Source organism: Poecilia mexicana, unplaced genomic scaffold, assembly GCF_051168715.1.
Source record: "Poecilia mexicana isolate PSO_F unplaced genomic scaffold, ASM5116871v1 scaffold_1, whole genome shotgun sequence".
Taxonomy (NCBI): domain Eukaryota; kingdom Metazoa; phylum Chordata; class Actinopteri; order Cyprinodontiformes; family Poeciliidae; genus Poecilia; species Poecilia mexicana.
In genome coordinates, this window is record NW_028263370.1 from 20,089,921 (window position 1) to 20,112,422 (window position 22,502).

General features: G+C 37.8%; 1 protein-coding gene across 1 annotated transcript; it reads right to left on the bottom strand.

Annotated features, from left to right (window-relative positions):
- Positions 1 to 130: 130 nt before the first annotated feature.
- Positions 131 to 22,462, bottom strand: LOC106932677 (sarcoplasmic/endoplasmic reticulum calcium ATPase 2). Its single transcript, XM_088006199.1, has 24 exons — positions 21,660 to 22,462; positions 19,953 to 20,084; positions 19,434 to 19,451; positions 19,255 to 19,337; positions 17,936 to 18,040; positions 17,175 to 17,313; positions 14,527 to 14,693; positions 12,472 to 12,627; positions 12,242 to 12,383; positions 11,850 to 12,016; positions 10,508 to 10,596; positions 10,274 to 10,374; positions 10,055 to 10,188; positions 8,889 to 9,014; positions 8,516 to 8,737; positions 7,730 to 7,841; positions 6,567 to 6,808; positions 5,337 to 5,557; positions 4,440 to 4,642; positions 4,205 to 4,290; positions 3,555 to 3,688; positions 2,858 to 2,975; positions 2,651 to 2,779; positions 131 to 2,129 (listed from the first exon to the last, which is right to left on the bottom strand). The coding sequence occupies exons 2-24, from the start codon at positions 20,068 to 20,070 to the stop codon at positions 1,950 to 1,952; spliced, it is 3,192 nt and encodes a 1,063-aa protein (XP_087862325.1). The 5' UTR covers positions 20,071 to 20,084; positions 21,660 to 22,462; the 3' UTR covers positions 131 to 1,949.
- Between the last annotated feature and the right edge of the window lie 40 nt (positions 22,463 to 22,502).

A 22,502-nucleotide genomic window follows, 5' to 3' on the forward strand; every position in this document is an offset into this window, starting at 1 on the left:
ACATATTTGGATTTGAACTGTAAGTTTAATGTAAAATAATCTAAAACAACGACGATGTTGTCATTCAACACTTTATTGACAACAAAATGTTTTTCTATAGATGTTGGTGGAAGATCTAAATAAGAAAAAGTTTTCAGTTCTTCAGTTTCATCTTTATTCAAAACAAACAAGTCAGCAAAGAATGATCTGCAACATTTAAATTTCCCTCTTTCCAGCCAAAAAAAACCAAAACTCAAAAACAATAGAACAAGATTTTGTTATCATACAGTTCAAAAATAAATAAAAGTAAATGCTGAAAAATATTACATTCCTGCTCAAAACAATTAAACGTTATTTCTGTTTTGCTTCAAATACAACCTAAAGTGTTAAATTAAAATGAAACTACTTAAAAAGAATAACATGGGTTATTTTTATTATTATTAATGTTTATGTAACATAAAGGTTTGGCTAAAACCTTGAAAAATTTGCAAAATTTAAAAAAAATTTGGTGAGCCGTTGTCACACACATATACGGATCATAAACAACAGTTAAGCTCATCTCAGTGTGCAAGATGTGATAAACACAGAAATAAAAACAAAACCTTAAGAAAACATCAAAACATTTAGAAACGAGCCTGAAAAAAACAAATTTAAACATTAAATTTGAGATTGGTTGAAGCGTTTTCATTTGACTTTCTGGAGTTTATTACAGAGATATTTTAATTTCTTCTTTAAACCAAAACTCAACCTGATTTGCTTTATCTGAAACTCCGGAAAATACAAAAATCACCTGGATCAATGACTGAAGGATTCTGTGTTTAACCAGCTGGTCATTAGATCAGGAGTACCACAGGGTGCTGTCCTCATATCTTTCATTTTCACTCTGTAAACATCAGACTTTCAACACTGTTGTCATCTGCAGAAACACTTGGATGACTCTGCAGTTGTCAGGTGGACCATGTAGATCTTCTACAAGTCAGTTTTTGAGAGAATCGGTTTGTCTGCTGTCATCTGCTGGGACTTAAAACGGCTAAACAACGTGAGAAAGAAAGCTGATTCTTGAAAGATTATTCATAAAATCAAGAAAATTATGAACAATTGAGAGCTTTCTCTTCAGTCTTCAGTCAGAGGCTTCTTCAGAACCGCTGTAGTACAGACTGCTACAGGAGGCTCTCCCAGCTTCTACAGCAACTCTTTAGAGAATATTGAATAAAATGAGCTACATTTAATTTCTCTTTGGGGTTTTGTCAGAATCTGAAGATCCTGACAAAAACATGACAACTGACTGAAAACATCGACAGCTTCTGCTCCAGGCATCGCCTCAAACGCATCGAAATATTCAAAACAGGAACAAAAGTGCAACTCAAGACAGAAAATTCATGTTAGAAGCCTTAAACACAGAGTTTTATTACATTATCCAGCACAATCCGGCCGGGCTTCGCCTCCTGGACCGGTCTCAGGTCAGCTGCTTCAGAAAATGTCCGGATGTTACATGTGAATATTAGGAACGATCAGCGGATAGATTGGTAAACTTAACAGTTTCTAAAAGGTGCTCTGTGTAGCATTTTAGGAATTTCAAATGTACTAAAATATTTGTGGTGGAAACTAAACCAAGAATATTTGGTAAGATTTTGTGTTTTTGCAGTGCAGTTCTTTCTACATCAGGTTTAATATTGAATTGAATCATAAAACACATAAAGCAGCTTAGCTTAGCTTAGCTCAACCAGAGAGATTTCATGTGAAACTCACTGTTTTTGTTTAAAAAAATCCAAATGATCAAGAATTCAAGAAATGGATGTTTGATCAATCAAAGAAAATGTTTTAAATCTCCACAAAGCACCTTTATGACGAAGGAAATCATTGTAAAACATTTTCTTCGAGTCTCCGCCATCTTTTCCTGACGTTTCAAAGTCATTTTCCCAGAAGTCCATCTTCTTTTTTTTGTCCTCTTCAGTGTTTCCGTTCGGGCTTCACTCCCAGAAGATATTGTTGATGTCGGAGTCCAGGCTGAAGATCCAGATCACCAGCGGAGCCGAAATCAGAACGAACAACCAGGAGATGTCCTTCAGCGCGTGGCGAAGCCTCGACGGGATCGAAGCGACCAGCCCCATGCCGACCCATGACCTCTGCAGCTCCTCCTCCTCCACTGACTTCAGGAGACAATAAAAACCAGAGCCGGGTAGAGCACCCAGGAATTAGACTCAAGTTAGAATACAACACATTTTTATTCAATTAAAAGTAAAAAGTAGCTGAACAAGAAATTATGCAAGTAGGAGTAAGAAAGTATTTGGTAAAAATCGTACTCAAGTACTGAGTAACTAATCAAATCAAAAGCTAAATTATTGTTTAATGTTTAAAAATTACATCCTCAGTGGACCAAAATATAAAGTAAAGTGGAAATGCTGGTATGTTAAGGACAAAAATGACAATAATTTATAAAAATATAAAATAACAGAACAGAAAATCCAGAAATTTTACTCCAGTAAGAGTAGAAATACTTCATAATAAAATTACTCAAGTATAAGCAAAAAGTACAGCATAGAAAAAAAATACTCCTAGGAGAACATCTTTTCAAAAATGTTACTCAGGTAAATGTAACTAGTTACTTTCTAACTCTGAGAAAAACAAAAAGAGTGAAAATCATATTAAATTAGATTCGTTATATCTGGACCTGGTTTCCTGGCTCGATGTAGTTTCGGGCCAAGAACTTGAGCGCCTCGTCCATCAGGATGACGGGCAGCGACAGCTTCAGAACCACGACCCACTGGGTCCAAGACAGCGGCCGGATCTGGAAAATCATCTGTGGATGGAAGAACGTGAAGGTTCTCCAAACACCTGCAGTAACAGAACCAAACGATTCTGATGCAGGTTTTCTTACCGGCAGCGGGTCGACATAGAGGATGAGGAAGTGAAGCGCCATGGAGAGGCAGATGGCGCCCACCAACCACGGGTTGGACCACGGAGGCATTTTCAGCAGAGACTGGTTCTCTGACAGGCTGGAGGAAAAAGAGGTTGAAGAAGCCTGGTGATTCATCGTCCCAGAGGTTATTGTGATAAACGATAATATCATTGTTTTGAGGCCACTTTAAAGTCATATAACGGTAAAGGAAACAATTTCAAACTTTAAATTCTAATAAATACTTAACGCTGGAACTGTAAGATATTTTAAATACCCAAAATAAATGAACAAAACTACAGAAACAACAAATAAAATGAATAATGAAGTCTCTGTAAACAAAACTGTCCTTCAAAAAAAGGGATAATTGAGACAAAAGCACCAGACTGAAGACTTTTGTCATCCAGTTTTCGGTTTGTTTTTGTCCTTTTTTGCAGCTCTTCCAGATACAACAGGGTGTTTGGACAATTGTAGATAGAAAACAAAAAAAGATGAGTAAATTTCTGCCAATAAAATTCAGATTATTCTAAAAAAGTTTGTAGAAAGACTTGGACATTTTAAAAAAATCAATATTTGTTTTTAATTTTTAGATTAATCTCAAAACATCAGTTTTTTCCTAGCAAATTTTTGACGTTTGAAACTCAGAAATTTAAACGTTTTTTGTAGGTGTCTGCGGTACCTGTTCAAGGCGTTGCACATCTCTATGGTAACCAGCACAGACAGCGCCATCGTCATGGGATACGGCGACTCGAACACCGAACACTGCACACCACTAAACTTGGCGTGATCTTCACTGCACTGCAGGTAATGGGACTGACACACAGTGGGAAAGTTTAGATTTTAAATATGTAGATAGGTTTGATTGTTCTGATTTAACATTAATCTAATACATCACAGAGATTTCCTTTAACTTGTACAAGAGGGTTTTTATTCTAAAAGATTTAATTTGGAAAACTTTAACCAGTTAAACAATCGTTTATCAGTGGAGATTGGATTTCTCTGGTGGAAATAATCAGAAAAAAACAATGTTTTATTCCCATAAGTTCAAACAATTTAGCAGGAAGAATGAAGGAAAACTGCTAACTGCTAGATACTGACTAGAAGTGGGGGAATATTTTATTTTAAGCTACATATTTTAAATTAAAATGATTATTAATTTACATTCATCAGTTTTCAATTTGACATTTAAGGGTCGTTTGTACATTTGTTTGTCAAAAAAGTCACCTTTTGTTGCTCATGATTAATTTCTAAAATCCTGAACCGTAACTATTCTGACGTTTTTACATGAGACATTTAATTATGAACTTTAGGGTGAAACTGGAGCGGTACCAGCTGGTAGAAGGAAAGTTTCGGGCCGTCGTGAGCCGCCATGAACCACCAGGCTGCAGCTCCGACGGTGGCGGCTCCCACATAACCTGCAGGAAACAAAAATGAAAACCTTAAATCAGATCATCCTTCTACATATGACACACAGAGTTTGCACAGTTTTACCAAAGTAACATTCAAGGACTTTTCAAGCACTTTCCAGGTAAGATTTCAGACTGTGTGTGTCACCGTGACTCACATCCGACGATGAGGTAGCGGCAGAACAACCAGCTGGAGATGAGCGGCTCTTTGGGAGAGCGCGGAGGACGAGACATGATGTCCAAGTCCGGTGGGTTGAATCCCAGCGCTGTTGCTGGGAAACCGTCGGTGACCAGGTTGACCCAGAGCAGCTGAACCGGGATCAGCGCTTCGGGCATGCCCAGTGCAGCGGCCAGGAAAATACTGAGCAGGAAAACAGACAGCTTTTCTTAATAAACACACAGAAAATTAATTATCTAATCACTGAAATGTTCTACTAACCCAATGTTTCTCAGCCTTATATAAACAACCTGAAATGAAAATATTAGCCTCTTAACTGACTTGTTTTCTTTATTCATCTTAAAGAGAAGGGTGGCGCTATTTTGCAAATGTGACAAAAAGCATAAACAACTCCAGGCGTTTTGAGTTTTTTACAGATTCTGGATTTTCTAATGATGTCAAACACTTGGACATCATTACACTATTGTATTTATTGGTCAATTAAATTATTTTTAATTAAATAAAAATAATAGCTGTTGACGTGCAAGCAGAGCATGAAAAGCAAGCACATTTGTGAAAAATAAAGAACAGTTCTCACTAACTGAGACTAAAAGAACCGTTCAAAAGAATCAAACAACACATCAAAACTATCAGCAGGTATGACTTGACTTCCTCTGATCATATAATTAGTCCTGGTGTTGTTTTCTTTCCACTTGTATCTCAGATTTAGTTTAGAGTGGCCCAGTTTTAAGTCACTTATCCATTATTATTTTTTAAGCCAGCTGAATGTGTCCACTTTGAGGCGACGTCATAGCAAATAAACAGTCGGCTTCCTGCAGTACCTTGTGGACCACTAGGGGGAGCCCACAGACCACAGTGTTATAAAGACCGCACTAACCAGACCACTTCTCCGATGTTGGACGATATGAGGTATCGGATGAACTGCTTCATGTTGTTGTAAATGGCTCGGCCTTCCTCCACTGCCGCCACGATGGTGGAGAAGTTATCGTCGGCTAGGATCATCTCCGAAGCTGACTTGGCTACGGCCGTGCCGCTGCCCATCGCGATGCCGATCTCGGCCTTCTTCAGAGCCGGCGCGTCATTGACTCCGTCCCCCGTCTGAGCCAATCAGAGAGGAAGGACGGAAAAATGGAGAGACAATCCCAAAATGCTCTGCTGATAAATTGTCTCAGAAATTATTGCGATAAACAGTAATATTGTCGTTTTGAGATCATTTTCAAGAAAAATGTTGATTATGGCATACTAGTGCAAGTTGCTCTCTCAAAGATCAATAAACTTCAATTTTAAACCATGAATAAAATGGATTATTATCAAAACAAAATTTCCTTCCAATAAAGTTGTTTATTTAATAAATTAGCAGCAAAAAAAAAGTGTTGAATTGAAAATGTTTCTTCTTTTGTTTTCAGTTACAGTGTGAATATATTCTGATTATTTACAGATCAGGCAATTAACTCGATTAAAAAATGTAATGAAGTCCCACCACCACTTTTACCACATTTTGAAGTAATGCAAACATATAAATTTAGATCTGAATAACGTTTATGTCCAAAATGAAAATAACTTGTTCAGGCATCAAAAATAGTAATAACTAAGACAGTTGCAATTAATCAATTAATTACATGATAAATTAAAATGAGCTCAATAGTTTCCAGTTTGACGATGAATTTTTTTAAATGACAGTTTTGTTTAGAGAGATATCATAATAAGTTTTATTTATGGGGTTTTGGTTGTGTTTTATTTTGGATATTTAAGATATCTTCCAGTTTCAGTGTTTGAGAGAACTTGCATTAATATACCATTATCAATGCATTAACTTGAGTTATTATCGTTTATCGGAATAATTACTGGGATAATTTATCATCCAGTAAAATCTGTTATTGTGACAGGCCTAGGGAGATTTTCAGCAACAACCTGTTTATTTGCACCCTAATTAATCAGTAAACAGAGAATTGATGAACATTCACAAACACGTTGCTGCAGAGTTTGAATCCACAGAAATGCATTTTTATTGGTCGTTCTGGTCTCTCATTTCGACTGTCCAGGCTTAAAAGTGAACTCATGTGATAGAACACCAACATTTTGTCAACACGGAAACATTTACTCTCACCATGGCAGTGATGTCGCTCAGGCTCTGCAAATATTCCACGATGCGGCTTTTGTGGGCCGGCTCCACCCGGGCGAAGCACCGTGCCGTCCGGCAGACCTGGCGCTGAAGGTCAGGGGGCAACTCATCGAACTCTCGGCCCGTCAGGCCGCCGAACCCGCCCACGCCCTCCTGCTGCTCCTCCTCCTGCTCGGTGATGATGCCCACTCTCCTGCAGATGGACAGCGCTGTCCCCTTGTTGTCCCCTGGAGAGGACAAGAAACCGAGGGACGATAGGTGCTCTTGGTGAGTCGACCAAATAACACTTGTGCCAAATCTTTTCTCTGAATCTGCAAATCTATAAACTTGTAAGAAGAAATTTTTCTCTGAGGTATTTTTCAGATGAGTTTGTAGTTTGTAGTTCTAGACTCATATATTCTCCCAGTGAAACCATTCTGATGTTAATTTACAGGTGAATTTAATTTTATTGGGACCAAAATTACAACTTTTTTTTACATTTCCAGTTGGTGTGGTTCACTTTCACATCGCACAAACAAACCAAACTAACTGGAAAATCTGTTCACCTCCTCGCCTGTGGGGCGAGGAGGTCCTCGCTGTACCAAGAACTACTGAAGAAAATAGCACAAAACTCTGAAGAAGATACTGAGAACAACTTCCTTCTTCACGGAATGTAAACAAAAATGGATGAGCGTCAGATTTTAGTGTTGGTAGAATTTCTCTTTTGTCTTTGGTAAAAGACAACGAGCTGTTTCTCCAGCTGGGATGTTTGTTTTGGTTTTATTTACCCAGAATGCTTTGCATTACAGCTCACTTCCTGCTTTTGGAGCGGCGTCCGATCCACTTGGGGTTCACATTTCCATTCAAATCGTACCAGAGTTCACTTCAACCAAACCGAAACCGAAGTCTGTTGGGTCTGGATCAGAGTTTGATCCAACATTCATACCTCCCCAAAAGAACCGGACTTTCTAGACAAATGAACTGGAGTTTGATTAAAGAGGACCAAACAGGGCTGGTGTGAATGCACCCTTAAAATACAGCTTTGTATCAGACAGCTTAAGGTTTTGAGATCCGGACTGATTAGTATTTGTACCGTTATACTTTGCTGTTCTGGTTCTTGCCGTTTCACTAAATATTTTTGTTGCAACTGTGTAAATCTGCACACTAACCTGTGATCATGATGACCCGAATGCCGGCCTGTCGACACATCTGAACAGCTCCGCGGACCTCCTTCCTCGGGGGGTCCAGCATCCCCACACAGCCCACAAAGGTCAGGTCCGACTGAGGTGGGTCACAAACAGAAGGACTTTTTAATTTCACATAACATGTAGAATCATACAGCAACTATAAAAAAAAGTTAAAAATAGACCTAGAGTGCAATCAAGACCATGGGTGTTCAAAGTGGGGTCTGTGGGCCATTTGTGGTCCGTGGACTGATTTTTCTGTGGCCCCCTCAGACCACAGTTTAAGAATAAGTTACATAAATTAGGACAAAACTACAAGTTTTAAATTAAATTCTACTTATTTTTTTAAGTAATCATACACTCTAAGCGTCTGATTTTCTTCTGTTGCCATGGTAACTAGGACCACATCTACTCATTGACTTATACGTTTGCTTTTAACAGCTGTATTAAAACTTAGCTAAATACAGAAAATGTGTTCAAAGACTGATATAGATTCTGATTTGATTGCTGAGGAATAAACAAAAAAAATAAATAATAGTGAAAAAAAACTATAAAAAATTATTATATATATTATTGTATATTTACATAATAATAATTATTGGATCACAACAATTGGTTTATTATTTTTGTATAATTAAAATAGTTAATGTTTAGTTTATCACAACAACATTTTGGTGATTCTAGTTTTTAAAAATTATATTGTTAATATCGTAGCTCTGAGCTGACGTGACAAAACGTTTGGACTCTTCTGGTCTAGTCTATCATCAGAACCTCATAGTCAGTGAAGGTTGCCGTGTTCTCCAGGTTGAGGGAGCGAATTTCAGGCGGTGAGTCCCTGGTTGCCATGGCGAGGCAGCGCAGCGTGTCCCGTCCAGAACCCCAGCCCCGAATGGTGGACTGGAGCTGCTCTCGAACAGCCGGGCTCAGAGGAACACGACTGGAACCGCTGACACGGACGTGGTTGCAGCGCTCCAACAGGCTCTCTGGAGCACCCTGAGGAAATGAGACCAACATGCCCACGTCTTTACAGGCAGCAGATGCACTGCAAAAATACTAAATCTTACCAAGTAAATTAGTTTTGCCTTATTTCAGTTGTATTAACATATTGGCACCTAGAAGCAGGAATCCTTGAGGTGTCGCTCACCTTTACAAACATCTTGGCTCCGGAGGCAGACTGGGTGTGTTTGTTGGAGAAACAGAAAACAGACATGGACTTTCTGTCTCTGGAAAACTCCAGTGTCAACTCCTTCTTCATCAGCTGTTTAATCACCTGGAAGGAAGTCGTAAAGAGAGAAAGAGTGAAAAAAAATGCTCTCATTGAACAAACAACATGGAGAAAAAACTTCATTTATCAGACTTTATATTCCTGTGGTGTAATGAATGCTCTCCCTGTGCATACGTGAGTTTTCTCCAGGTCTAAAATCGTGACAGTTGGATTAACTGGTCTCTCCAAATTGCGCTTAACTAAGAGTGTTGTGGTGGAAGTTTGTCTTGTCTTCATTAGTGCAGAATAGTTACGATTAAAAAAATTGAACCAATCAATTGAGACACATAGGTATTTTTCAGAGCTTATACAGGACTTTTGATGCAAAAGTCACATTTTGTAATTTTTTTCCTTCCATTTGGGTCTCAACTGCTCAGAAAAACAAGCGCTTAAAAAATCCACCTGGTAAATTTTTGGCAATAAGTTTTTTATGTTTTTTGATAACTGACAAATGAAGTGTGTCAAAAACCTTCCAGTTGTTGAGTCACATTTGACTGAGCATTGGCCGTTACCTAGCAACCCTAGTGACGCCCAGCGTGTTACCTAGCAACCACAGCCTAGCTTCAGCTCATTTTGTCTGGTGGTTTTACCACCATACAATGGCTGCTGGAAAAGACAAGTGTTTTGTTGTTGACTTATCATCCAACCACTTTCTGCATTGAAGTTGATTGTGCAGAAGGCTCTACTTCTGCTTTTCAAAGATGTACAGTAGGATAGTTACGCATTTGATTGCAGCCATTTTCAAGTATGAGTGCAAATGTGGAGTTGGGGGGTGTGGCCAACAGGAGCTTATTTGGATTTAAAGTGACAAGACAGCCTAAAAAAGCTCAATCTGAAAGACAGAACTGAGCAGACTAAAATCTGATCATCTGAGAATGAGTTTGTGCAAAAAGTGTAACGAACATGTTTTCTATAGGACTATCCTAACCTGTTTAAGGAAGCATAAAAGGTCACCTAACCAGATGACACAGGCCTCTCTCTCCCTCTTCTTTTATGCTTTTCTGGTCAGGTGTAAATATTGATCTATCAGAGCTTCACACACTTACAGAACAACAGGCTGTAGCTCTCTCAGCACGGCTCAGTCCTTTCAGATCCACATCAAACACGTTCATTTTCTCCACCAGACAGCAGAGGGCAGTCTCTGTCGCCTCACCAACTTTCTCATACACACCCTTCGCCTGGAGCCCAGGAGGAGAAGCAGAAACAGAGGAGGAGAAGCAGAAACAGGCCTTAACTGAGGGTTTGGTGACAGCAGGAGCTGTCCTCATTGTAGTCTAGGGATGAGTCATTGCACAGAGCACAGATGGTGGCCATCTCCACCAGGCCATCATACTGACTGCATTTCACCACTGAGCCATCCTTGTAACTGCAGAGACGACGAGAAAAAACTATTAAAGCCAGAAGAACAAGGAGGGCGAAAAGTAAGGAAGTGTTATTTCATTAATAACCGACTCAACATACACAAGTTAATGAAAGAGTTAAAGGTTAAAAACACTCACACTTCCCCCTCAGGGGCATAAGTAGATCCAGTCACAGTAAACTCGTTCAGGCTGCAACGCTCCTCTGATGCACTCTCTACTATGAACATCTAATTACATGCACAGAACAGACATTGGAGTAGTTTATTAATTCAGTCACGTTAGAAGAACGTATGTAAATCAGAGGGCCTTTTACGGAAACGGTAAAAAAAAAAAAAATTTTTTACTTTGTTTCACACTGAAATCATGATTACTGAGCTAAAAAGAGCAAAAACGATTAGTGATCGTCTTTGGTTGGACATTTGGATCGGCAACACTGCATTTGATGAACTTTAATTTTTAATGAATCAGTGAGAGAATATAGTTTTAATGTTACAGTGTCTGTAGATGAATGTTTTGCACTTTAAATTACTTTTACAAATCAAACACTAGCAACAAAATTCAGCGCTTTGGACCGCAAAAACATTTAAAGTCAAACTGAAAGCAGATTCCTACAAAATAATGACATAAATAAAGATAAAGATAAGTAATTTTCTTTATCTAAAATACATTTTAGCACATTTAGCTTCCCCTAAATCAAAATGACCAGATAAACTCTAAACCGCTAATTTACTTGGCTATTTTGTAAATTTCTGGTAAATAAATTTTGACGTCTGTGTTAAAGTTTTGGTTATTGAGCAGTTTGTCATTTACGACATGCTCTTATTTTGAAGGGGGTGATGACTGATCCTCTCCTCATGTTCTCTCTGTTTTTCCAAATATCTTCATTTCAAACAGGAAACACAGGAACAAAATAAAACATTGACACATGAGGACAAGATATACTGTAAGCATAAATACTGTATCTACATATGGACATTATTGTGCTAAAATTAAATAGGAGCTTGAGAGTTGTAATCTTTCAAGGGCAGATATAATTTGAAATGAAGTTAGCGCTTTAGCAATAGCTATTGCGAAATACCACGTTGGTGTTTTGTTTTAGTAGTAGAAGAACTAATGTTTAAGATTAGCAATTTAATCATAAACTTTAAATTGCTAATGTTTATGGAACAAAGATATGTGATTTATGCCTTAGCGTTAGCAAAGCTATTATTTATGATTAGCGCGTTAGTGGAACACATGTTTATGATTAGCGTGTTAGCATTAGCGGGACCAGGAATTATAATTAGTGCGTTAGAGTTAGCAGAACCGATGTTTGACTATCGGACACAAACCACACTTTTTGAAACTGATGAATACTATTTACTAATTGAACTAGATGTTTTACTGTTAAGACAAATTATTTGTTTTTCATTAGTGACTAGAAACGTTTGTTCCAGAAAAGGTAAATCTGAGGTGAATGTCATTTCCTCCCACAGCTCACCCTGCACACAGACATCTGGTTGGTAGTCAGAGTTCCTGTTTTGTCTGAGCATATAACAGAGGTGCATCCCAGCGTCTCCACTGACGGCAGGCTGCGGACGATAGCATTTTTCCTGGCCATCCTTCGAGTACCTAGCGCCAGGCATGTAGTGATGACAGCTGGAAGGCCTGGGAATGAAAAAAAGTGACCCGCTTCATGCTCAGTTTGTAGTTCAGACCTAAATAAAGCAGTTTTATGCGTCATTCTCAAAGAAGGTGGGTCACTGGGTTCTGGCCTAGTTTCATGCCTGCACTGTGTTCATGCAAAAGCATGAAAATAGCTCCAGCAGTAAGGCAGGAACAGTGAAAATATAGTGTTCAAGTGTAAAACCAAATTTTTTTTTGTGACTTTACCTTCTGGAATGGCAGCTACAGCCAACGCGACGGCGATCTTGAAATAGTAAATAGCTCCTCTGAACCAGCTGCCTCCGTGAACCGGGTCGCTGAAGTGTCCGACGTTAATGGCCCACACTGCCACGCAAATAACGCTGATGACCTGCAGATCGCAGGAAGGAGGACGACGTGTCGTTACGCTACAGGTTCCCCAGCGTAGCGTTAAAATCTCAACAGCGAAGGGATTTTACCTTTGACAGCTGCTCCCCAAACTGGTCCAGTTTCTGCTGCAGAGGGGTTCTTTCAGGGTCGGTGGCGGCCATCTCATCCCGGATTTTCCCGATCTCTGTCTGCACCCCCGTTGCCACGGCGACCCCGATGGCCCGACCGGCCGCGATGTTTGTACCCTGGATGGGAAAACCAGAATGTAATGAAGTGAAAGTTACATCTAGGGCTGAAACGATTAATCAGATTCGTCGTGATGAATCGATTATGTCAATAATTGTCAGCTAATTTAGTTATGGATTAATAGTTAAATAAAGTAAATTGACTGAGAAAAAGGTCAATTACTTGAAAGAACAACATTCTCAGAGAGGTAACTCGGCCAAAAAGTTATAAAACATATATTTTGCATTTAATATTAAAAAACCTTTGTCTGTAAGTGTCTTCCACCCAGAACTCTTCATGTGGAACAGATCTGGCTTCACCTGGTTAAAACACTTTTTGCAGTAATTAATAAAAATTAATAATCAGCAGATCAGTCCTACACAGTATTGATATTAATCCTGAGCTTTTCACATGTTTATTTTTCTGTAGCAGCAGATGGCTCCTTTGCTACAAAAGGATTGTTATTATTGCAGTTTAGGCAATAAATGTTTGCTTTTTTCATTTAAAGAAGGAATTTAATTATCTGTTTTATCTTTTAAAGGATTTTTAATATTGTACAAAATGAAAAATGTGACCGTTTAATCGTCGGAACAATCAATAGATTAATAGATAACTGAAATAATTGTCAGTTGTAGCCCCAGTTACATCAGCTGACGAGTGCAGAGAGCAAAAAAAGGTCATGAAAGTCGACAAGCAGAACGAAACGAGGCCACACTAAGACTGCCAACCTAACCTCTCATGAGACTTGCCTTTTCTCTTTTTTAATGTATTTTTGATGGTATCACTGCATGTCTGACACCAAATCAATAAATCCTCCACAACACAACCAGAATGTGGCAGCATGGAGGGCTGGCAGAGAAATGCTGCTGAATAAAACATCAGAACTGCTGCTCTTTGACCTTTTGCATCTATTGAAGATCATAAAGCTCAGACCTGCCCTGCTGAAGCCCCCAACCCTGCTGATGCCCCCCCACCCTGCTAAAGCCCCCCACGCTGCTGATGCCCCCCACCCTGCTGATGCCCCCTCCCACGCTGCTGAAGCCCCCTCCACTCTGCTAAAGCCCCCCACGCTGCTGATGCCCCCCACCCTGCTGATGCCCCCCCACCCTGCTTTCACAAAGATGGCTGATGTTTCAGAAGTCCCACACACACGGACGAATGCCAAAACAATTTGGGTTAAAAGACTCGCAGTATCAGCAAATACTATTAAAAATAGATTAAAAAAAATTATCCTCTCTTTAAAAATACAGGTTTGTTCGACGGCGTATTAGAGCCAAAATATTCACCAAAAATCTTTTATTTCAGAAATTTCATAGAAAAAAATATTACATTTCTGAACCTGAAAAGTCAAAAATGTTCTAGAACAACCTCACAAATTTTGAGATGAATCTTTTAAATTTTCCAGATTTTTTTTTTTTCATTTATGGGTTTCAAAAGTAAAAAAAATAATAATAATTTTGACTTCTGAAAACTCAGAAATTTCCCAGTTTTGTCTAGAAAGATTACTGAAATTAATCTCAAAATTTCTGAGTGATTTTCTCATAAACTTTTTTACTTTTTTCTAAACAAATCTGAGTGTACTCCTATTTTTAATCTGCAATGGCCCTAATAAGCTGCTGTGTATTTGTGTCATCAGTCAGTTCTAAAGAAACAACCTCTGATTGAAGATAATACGTCGCTGTGATGGTTTCATGTTAGTGTCTCCTGGCTTCAAAAACATTAAAATTAATGAAACTCATAAATATTTACATAATCTTTCTGTTTACCCATCATCAAATAACACCACATTTACTGTATCTCAGGAGAGATAAATAAATAAAAAATGGATTTTAAGTTACTTAGTTTTATATTCCAATAAGAATGTTGAATGAATCCAAATTTTTTTACTTTAAAAAAGACATGTGATGTTTGAGACTCACAGAGAACAGCATGTTCTTCTTGTCCTGATTGACTGCTCTGGGGTCTGGTACCGGGTCGGTGTGTTTAAGGATGGAGACGGACTCTCCCGTCAGAATGGACTGGTCCACTCTGAGCGTGGTGGAGCAGATGGACGTTAACCTGATGTCAGCAGGAACTTTATCACCGACTGGAGGTTCAGGGGAGACAGAAAGAACAGGAAAAAAGATTTACACCAACTAAAGATTAAGCAGCAGGCCTCATTTGACACAGTGCATCTGAACGGTGACCTGTTTCGCTTCCTTAAACGGGTTAGGAGAGGCCGGTACCAAACATTATTACATTCTTTGCACAAAATCATTCCTAGATAATGAGATTTTAGTCTGCTCAGTCTTGCCTTTCACAGTGAGTTCTGAGAGCCACAACACATCCTGGTTATTAAAACAAAATGCAAAGTCAAACTTAAATAGGGAACATATGCAGGATGTTTGATGAGAAATAAAGAAAAATACCACAATGAGTCACTCTAAACTCAGACTGTTTTGCATTACCGAGTTCCCATGCTCTTAATATAAACAGATAAACTGCAAAGAACGCACACGCACACACACACACACACACAGACACACACACACACAGATACACACACACACACACACACACACACACACACACACACACACACACACACACACACACACACACACACACACACACACACACACACACACACACACATATTTATTGTCTCTGTATAAGGGAGAGAGACCCAGAACTGTGGAAACTCAATTCAGAAAAGCTCCCAGTGTTCGGAGCAGAGCCGAGAGTAAAAATGGAAACAAACTGACTGCTCTCTGTTTGTCTAAAAGGAAAATATTTTCACATGGCTCTTGTTACCCGTTAATGTTTAAAAAAGACAGCAGGTCAGCGGGATGATTATCTCTCTAAAATGTAACGGCTGCTCTAAAAACAGAAAGAAACTGATGGGAAAGACCAGCAACCAGGCCCAGAGCAACTTTAAACCCCCCCTGACCAAAGCAGTTCCAGTCCGATCGGATTCATGGCGAAACATACGGCCGTCTCACACCGGGGGCTCAAAGAGCGGCCCGGGGGCCTTATGTGGCCCCGGGACTGATTTTATATGGCCCTCCAACTACATGTCATAAATTACACATGTTTGCAGTTGATGCAGATGGAGGTTTTTGTTATCAAGTTTTACAGACAAATTAAAATGTTCCTAAAATGGAAAAATGTTTAGTGCAATAGAAAGTGTTAATCTTTTTTTAAATCACACTTACTTCATTCTGTTTGGTTAGTGACTTAAATTAATTCATTAAACATGACAAAGTACATCAAAATCTAATAAAAAATGACATAATCCTGTTTTTATATCTGAGAAACTGGATGGATGCCTTTATTCTAATAATGCAAATGTGCAAAATCATCTTACACACCCATTCTTTAAAAAATGTCTAACCACTTTTTCTTAATTATTCTATGGTTGGTTTATTGTTGAGCAGGTAAAATTTGTTTTAAAATCGGTTTAGAAATTATATATGTTTTGGCCCAAACTGACTCAGGTCAGGCTGCTGTGTAGAAACATTGACTCGATTCTCCAGAGCGCTTGGCTTCGCACGTTTCATCCAGCCTGGTTATTCCTCTTGCCAAGTTTCCATGGCGATATCAGCCAAAGACGAGCATAGAAACGTGCAGACAGACGTTTTCCAGGAATAACTAAATAAAGATCCTGAGGCAGTGGAAAAGCTAAGCCTGTACAGAGAAAGTGTCGAAACAGATTTCTTCTTCCACTCCTACTGATATGTATTATCTGTATTGGTCCCTACAATGGAAAAAAAAATCTAGATTGAGTTTCAGTGACGAGGGCAGATCTATTCGCTCTAATTCTACGCTTTGTGCTCTGAGTGACGTCATGTTTTATTATTTATTCTACATTATATTTAGCATTCATAATTGCACTTTCTGAATCATTTGAAAGAAAGTTTGCTACAATTTGTTTTTTACATGTTTGACCAACGTAGTCAACGTTTTGTTTTTGTCAGTTTCTTAATTATTTACTTTACATTGGATATTATGCTCCTAATTGTATTAAATGAATAAATTAAAGTTGTGTTGCTTGTTGCTTAACCTCAGGGAGGCGTTTCAGGGAAATTAAGACAAACAAACTAAAACCTGTTTCTAATCGAGAGCTGTTGTTGCCCTGAACACCATGAATTCATCCAAACCCTGATTGTCATTTCCTTAACATCCTGGTTGTTTCTACTGTATTTATTGTTTTTATTTTAATATTTATTTTCAGTGCTTTTGATAATTGCTATGTTTTAAATGTTGTTGTGCGTTCTCGCACAACAACAATAAAGGAATTCTGATCAAATTTGTAATTCAGTGCATTTATATGTGTGTTTTAAAAAAAGAAACATTTTAAATCAAGTCATGGCTGTTTTTCTGAGTATCGGTCGATACTAAACCTCAGTGGATCGGCGCATTCCTAATGTAAATGACTGAAGGTGTGTAAAATAGTACAACTTTAGCTGATTGTTTCTGCTATAAAAGCAGATTAATCTGATGGTAAACAGTACAGGTCGCCATGCTAACTGCTGCTGTCTCTCTGAAGTGTAACTGACTCCATGCTTGATGTTTCTGCTTTTCTTACCAGCAACTTCGACGATGTCTCCAGGAACAATGTCTCTGGCTCGGACTCTCTGGACGCTTTTCTTGTCCTGCCTGTAAACTTTTCCCATTTCAGGCTCGTACTCCTTTAAAGCTTCAATGGCGTTCTCTGCATTTCTTTCCTGATGGACACAACGAATATCTTAGTTTTCTATTGGTGCATGTAGTTTAGGGATCTTAGTTTCCATAAAAAACAAACTGAACATGTCACTGAAGCAAAACGTTTCCTCCAGTTCGGTCATTTCTTTAGTTTTTCTCCAGGTAAAACTTTAACTTAGGAAAAAGTAAGATTTGGATGACAAGATTGTAGTATGAAAATAAACCTGACAATAAATTCAAACATCCTCCAATAATATTATTAGCATAATATTGATTAATATCATATTTTTTGCATAGATAAATCTTCCTGCAGAGCAGGATAACCTACAATATAAGAGTTGAGGAAGAAAGGTTTTGTGAACTAAATATAATTATTAAAAGTCAGATTACATCATGTAGGTATTTTGCTTTAGCCTCTATTGTAAATCAAATATTAACAAAGTGTTGGAGAAGCTGCTTTACTTTGTTTTTCAGCCTCATGAAAAAGTGAGGCAGTAAACATGCAGGATGGATATCTATTTTTTTAATGAGTTTTAAATAATTTCAACAGTAATCGGTCTTATTTTCCTGCTGTTTTAGAAAATAAGATGTTTTCAGTATCGTAACTATTGCTTACAGAATAATTTAGTTAAATTTTAATATTACCTGCCACACCCCAACGATGGCGTTAGCAATCAGGATGAGGAGGATGACGAAGGGTTCAACGAACGCAGTGATGGTTCCCTCCCCTTCTTCAAACCACGCCAGGGTCTACACAGCAGAGCAGAGAGAAAGGTCAGAGTTCATGTGCTGTAGGGAAGTCCTCACCTCTAGAATCAATGGGTTCAACAAACCTTACATTTAAAGTGTAACTAGTCAAGTGAGACATACAATGAAAGAAATAATTAATCGGTTTATTTAGGATTATGTATTCTAAGAACTAGAGATTAATCTGACCAATCATGATGAATCAGTTATTGAAATAACCGTCAAATAATTTAGAAATCAATCAAAAGTTAAATGTAGTCTATAGACCTATTTGCTGAAAGAACAACATATTCAGAGCAGTAATTAAGCCAAACTGATCAAATATATTGATTTAACATCAATAAAATGTCTTTTTCTATAAATATGTTCCACCTAGACCTCCTCAATAGTTCACCTGGTTCACATTCTATGAAGAAAAATCCTATAATAAGCTCCTTCCTTTATCCAGTTATTGATCAGTTAATCTAAAAAAATAATCAACAGATAATCCATACGCTGCATTGATAAGAAAAGCAGGAAGGGCTGAACTTTTTTTTTTGCTACAAATGATCAAGCACACACTAGAGGCATGTTGTGTTATTGCATTTTAGGACATAAATGTTTCTGTCTTATTCGTAAAATAATTTGAATAATTTGTATGTTTGCATTTTTTATAGATTTCTAATATTGTAAAAAATACGCAAAAATTTGCAGAATTTGCCAATTATTTTATCAGATTAACCGTCAGAATAAATATATAGAGTAATCGATTACTAAAATAATCATTGGCTGTAGCCCTAATAAGAACATTTGTAAGTTTTTAATCTTGTGCTGAAGAAGCATAGAGGCTGTTCTGCAGAAACCCCTTTCCCCATGTAGAATGCTGTTTTACTTCACTTTAAAGTGACTGGGTTTTGTTTATGCATGGTTTTATCTGGAGAATCCGACCCCATGACTCACCAAAAGTTCCTAAATAACTGAAGGCGGCGTCAGGAACCAAAAAAAGCCGGATATGGACATGGATAATTAGGATGTTTGTTCTCTTGCAGCTCCAACCCTGACGCTGAAACCAAACCTTACATTTCATGCATTTTAATCGCTGTGTTTATCCTGCAGAACTCAACTAATACACATTATATTTTAAACCAAAATACTGAACACACACAGTTGCTCTGTTTAAATATGACTGATTAGTTCTGCTTGAAAAGACAAACGTGGCTGTGGTCGTAATTCCTTACAAAAGAAATGCATGCAGCCAGGAGCAGGATTCGAACCAGCAGATCTTCAAACTGTTCCAGGACCAGCTCCCAAAGTGACTTTCCTGCAGAGGGAGAATAAAGAAGTAACAGCTCAGTAAGCAGAGTTAACATAACACACAAAATGTGACTGTAAAAATATACAATGTATGTTAGATTACCTTCTTCTGCAGGCAATTCTGTAAGTTAAAGAAAAAAAACATCAACAAAGCACCATGGCAACAGGCATTAAGACCAGGATTTACAAAGAACAGTTTGCAGAGAAATTTAGTGTTGTATACACCACAATCCTGTCATTGTAACAAATTTGCTGGTTGATAAATTGTCCCAGAAATGATCGTGATAAATGATAATGTTGTTGTTTTGAGACCATTTTGAGGTAACATCATGATAATGGCATAATAATACAACAAAGATAAAGAAAGTTTAATTTTCTAAAGTACTCTTAACACTGGAACTGGAATATATTTTTAAATTACAAAAAAAGCACTACATAAGTAGGATTAATGGATTTATTGCATCAGGCTTGGTTGTATGTTTTAAAAAGTTAACATGACTTTTAAAAAAAAATACAAACAGTAGTTTTGTTCAAATATGTTACAAGGTGGTAAGTTTTGTTGCATAAAAGCTATGAGAAATTTTGGTTCTGTTTCTTTGCAAATACATAAATAAATATTTACCGTTGGGTCCCCACTTCTCTCTGTTCTTCTTCAGCTGCTCACAGCTCAGTCCTGTGGATTCATTGACACTGAAGAAGCCCAAAACCTCCTCCACCGTTTTAGTGTGAGCGTTGTCCATCGCTGCTGGGAAAGCTGAAAAACAATCAGCCATCAGCCTTTATTTAACGTTTCTACAAAGACGATATTCTACATTTAAATACTGATTAGCCTAATATGATATTGATAATCTTTGTCAACATTTAAAAAGTGTGTGGAAAAACTAAGATCCAACTTGTGGTACAAACTTTAGCAGCAACACTCGTCTCATCGCCATAAATCCTTGGAGAAACTTTAATATATTCTTCTTTACAGTGTTGCTTTGGTTCGGGGAGGTTTGTCTGCAGAGATCTTTGTAATTACGATAAATTCTGGGCTTTAATTGGAGTTGGAATCACTTTTTTCAGCCATTTTGTTGAGGATTTGCTGCTGTGGCCCAGTTTGACAGTTTGCCTGCTGACAAGCAGATGGCCTCACATTTGACTGGAGAATAATTTGGCAGGCAGAGGAGATTACGATTACGAAAACAAAAGTCCACATTATCACTTTTAATGTGGATTTGTTGGAAAATAAATGTTCTTCACAGCTGTAGTTTTGTAGAAGACAGAAACAAACTGTCCCCCAGGATTCTCCTATATGTTGCTGAATTCATTTCCTGCCTTTGTCTTTTATTCTGCAGTGGCATTAACTCACCGGCATTGAAATTAATTTTTATTCTTACTAATAAGATTGCAAAACGTATTTAGTTATATTTCTGTTGTGACACCACCTTGTTATGCTCTGTTTCATCTTATCCTCATTTGTGAACCTCATTTTTTGTTTGCTTGTTTATTTTTAAGTTTTTGTTATTTGTTCTGTTATCTAATTGTTTATTTTTATTTAGTAGATAAATACCTCTGTTTGTTAGTCTGTAATGTTTGTTTTGCATGCACTAATTGATTAATCTAAAATATATATGTATACTTACAGGACCTACTGCTGGGAAATATCACCACATCATGATGCTGCCACCACCATGCTTCACAGTGGGTAGTGTGTTTCTGATTATGTCAACCTCCTTATAGATTGAGTGCATATTTATGCAATCGCTTATTTTATGTTAAATATAATTTTGTCATTATTTTGTAGAAATCAGTTTTCACATTGACAATAAATATTTTTTGTGGAAAAAAAGCAACACTTTTCGTGATTAAAGTGTAAAAGCAATAATAAATGGTATTATTAATGGGTTGACAAGATTTTATAATAGTATTTATTGTTATTGAAAGCCAAAGTCAGCTGTTGAGTGGAGGCTGAGCATCCCTAAAAGTCAAAATCCCCCGACTCAGCTCATCATCACTGGTCACAAATACCCAAAATATGGTTACAGTAGTAATAACTGTCTGATAGTTATTAATTTGATCAAATCCATCAATCCAAATCAAATTCTAGCAGCGCTTCGGCTGCACAAAAGCTAGCGATATTTTTTTTGGTGAACCCTCTCGGTATTTGACACAATGATAGTTTAATATAGCAGCATAATGACCCAGTTACCGTGATGGCAGATTCCAGAGAGTTATGCTAGCAGTTAGCTTCTGAGCATCGAAGCCGAATGAGAGTCAGGAGCTGTGAGGCTAAAGAGCTAACATGATGTCTAACGGTTAATCCTCCGGAGATGAACAGGTTGCTTACCAGAGCAGTCTGGGTGTCGTCTCAGCTCTAACTGTTCAGCCTGAAGGAAGGCAGGAGCCGTCGATGCACCATTAGTTTCACACTAAAGTCATCCCAGAGACCAAATGAATACTATTTTAAAATAATAAAATCGCTTCTTCTTCTTTTTATTTTAAACAGAATCGCTTCTTGGTCACAAATCAAATCCTGCTATCATCAAAACAGAAATCTTTGTGAAAAATAAACATAAGTAAAAATAAAAACTGAAGTTTTTTTTAAATAATGTGGCTCAAAACAGCTTCTTAGTGTAATATGTTATTTCTCCTCATCATGTCTGTAAATCTGATGTCAGCCTACAGCGTTCAGTGAAAACAAGCCGATAAAGGATAATAAAACACATGTTCCGGTGAAATCCTTTCAAAATAAGAGCTGTGTCCGTTATTCTAAATCTCGCATAAGAGCTTGTTGTTCTGTTTATGTATTGTGACATTCACAACACAAAATAACTTAAAAGTCATCAATGAAAAATTGCGTCTGACTCTGTTCAACTTATAATAAACACAATTAACGACATCTAAAAAATTAACCAATGACACACCGATAAATCAGACCGTTGTACCTTTTTAACCAATCAGCGCTTACTTAGGTCTACATGCAGCGAAAGCTATGAGAAGGAAAAACACCGCCTCCGTCCAGCTTTCAACCAATCAGCGAGCGGTGCGACTGCTGACACTTACGTGACATGTATATGAACCAATCAGCGTCACGGAAAGTCTGGCTAAAGCTTTAGCCAACAGATGGCGCCATTTTGAGCTCTTAAATAAATAAATAAATAAATAAATAGTTTACGCACAATTGTTTTTA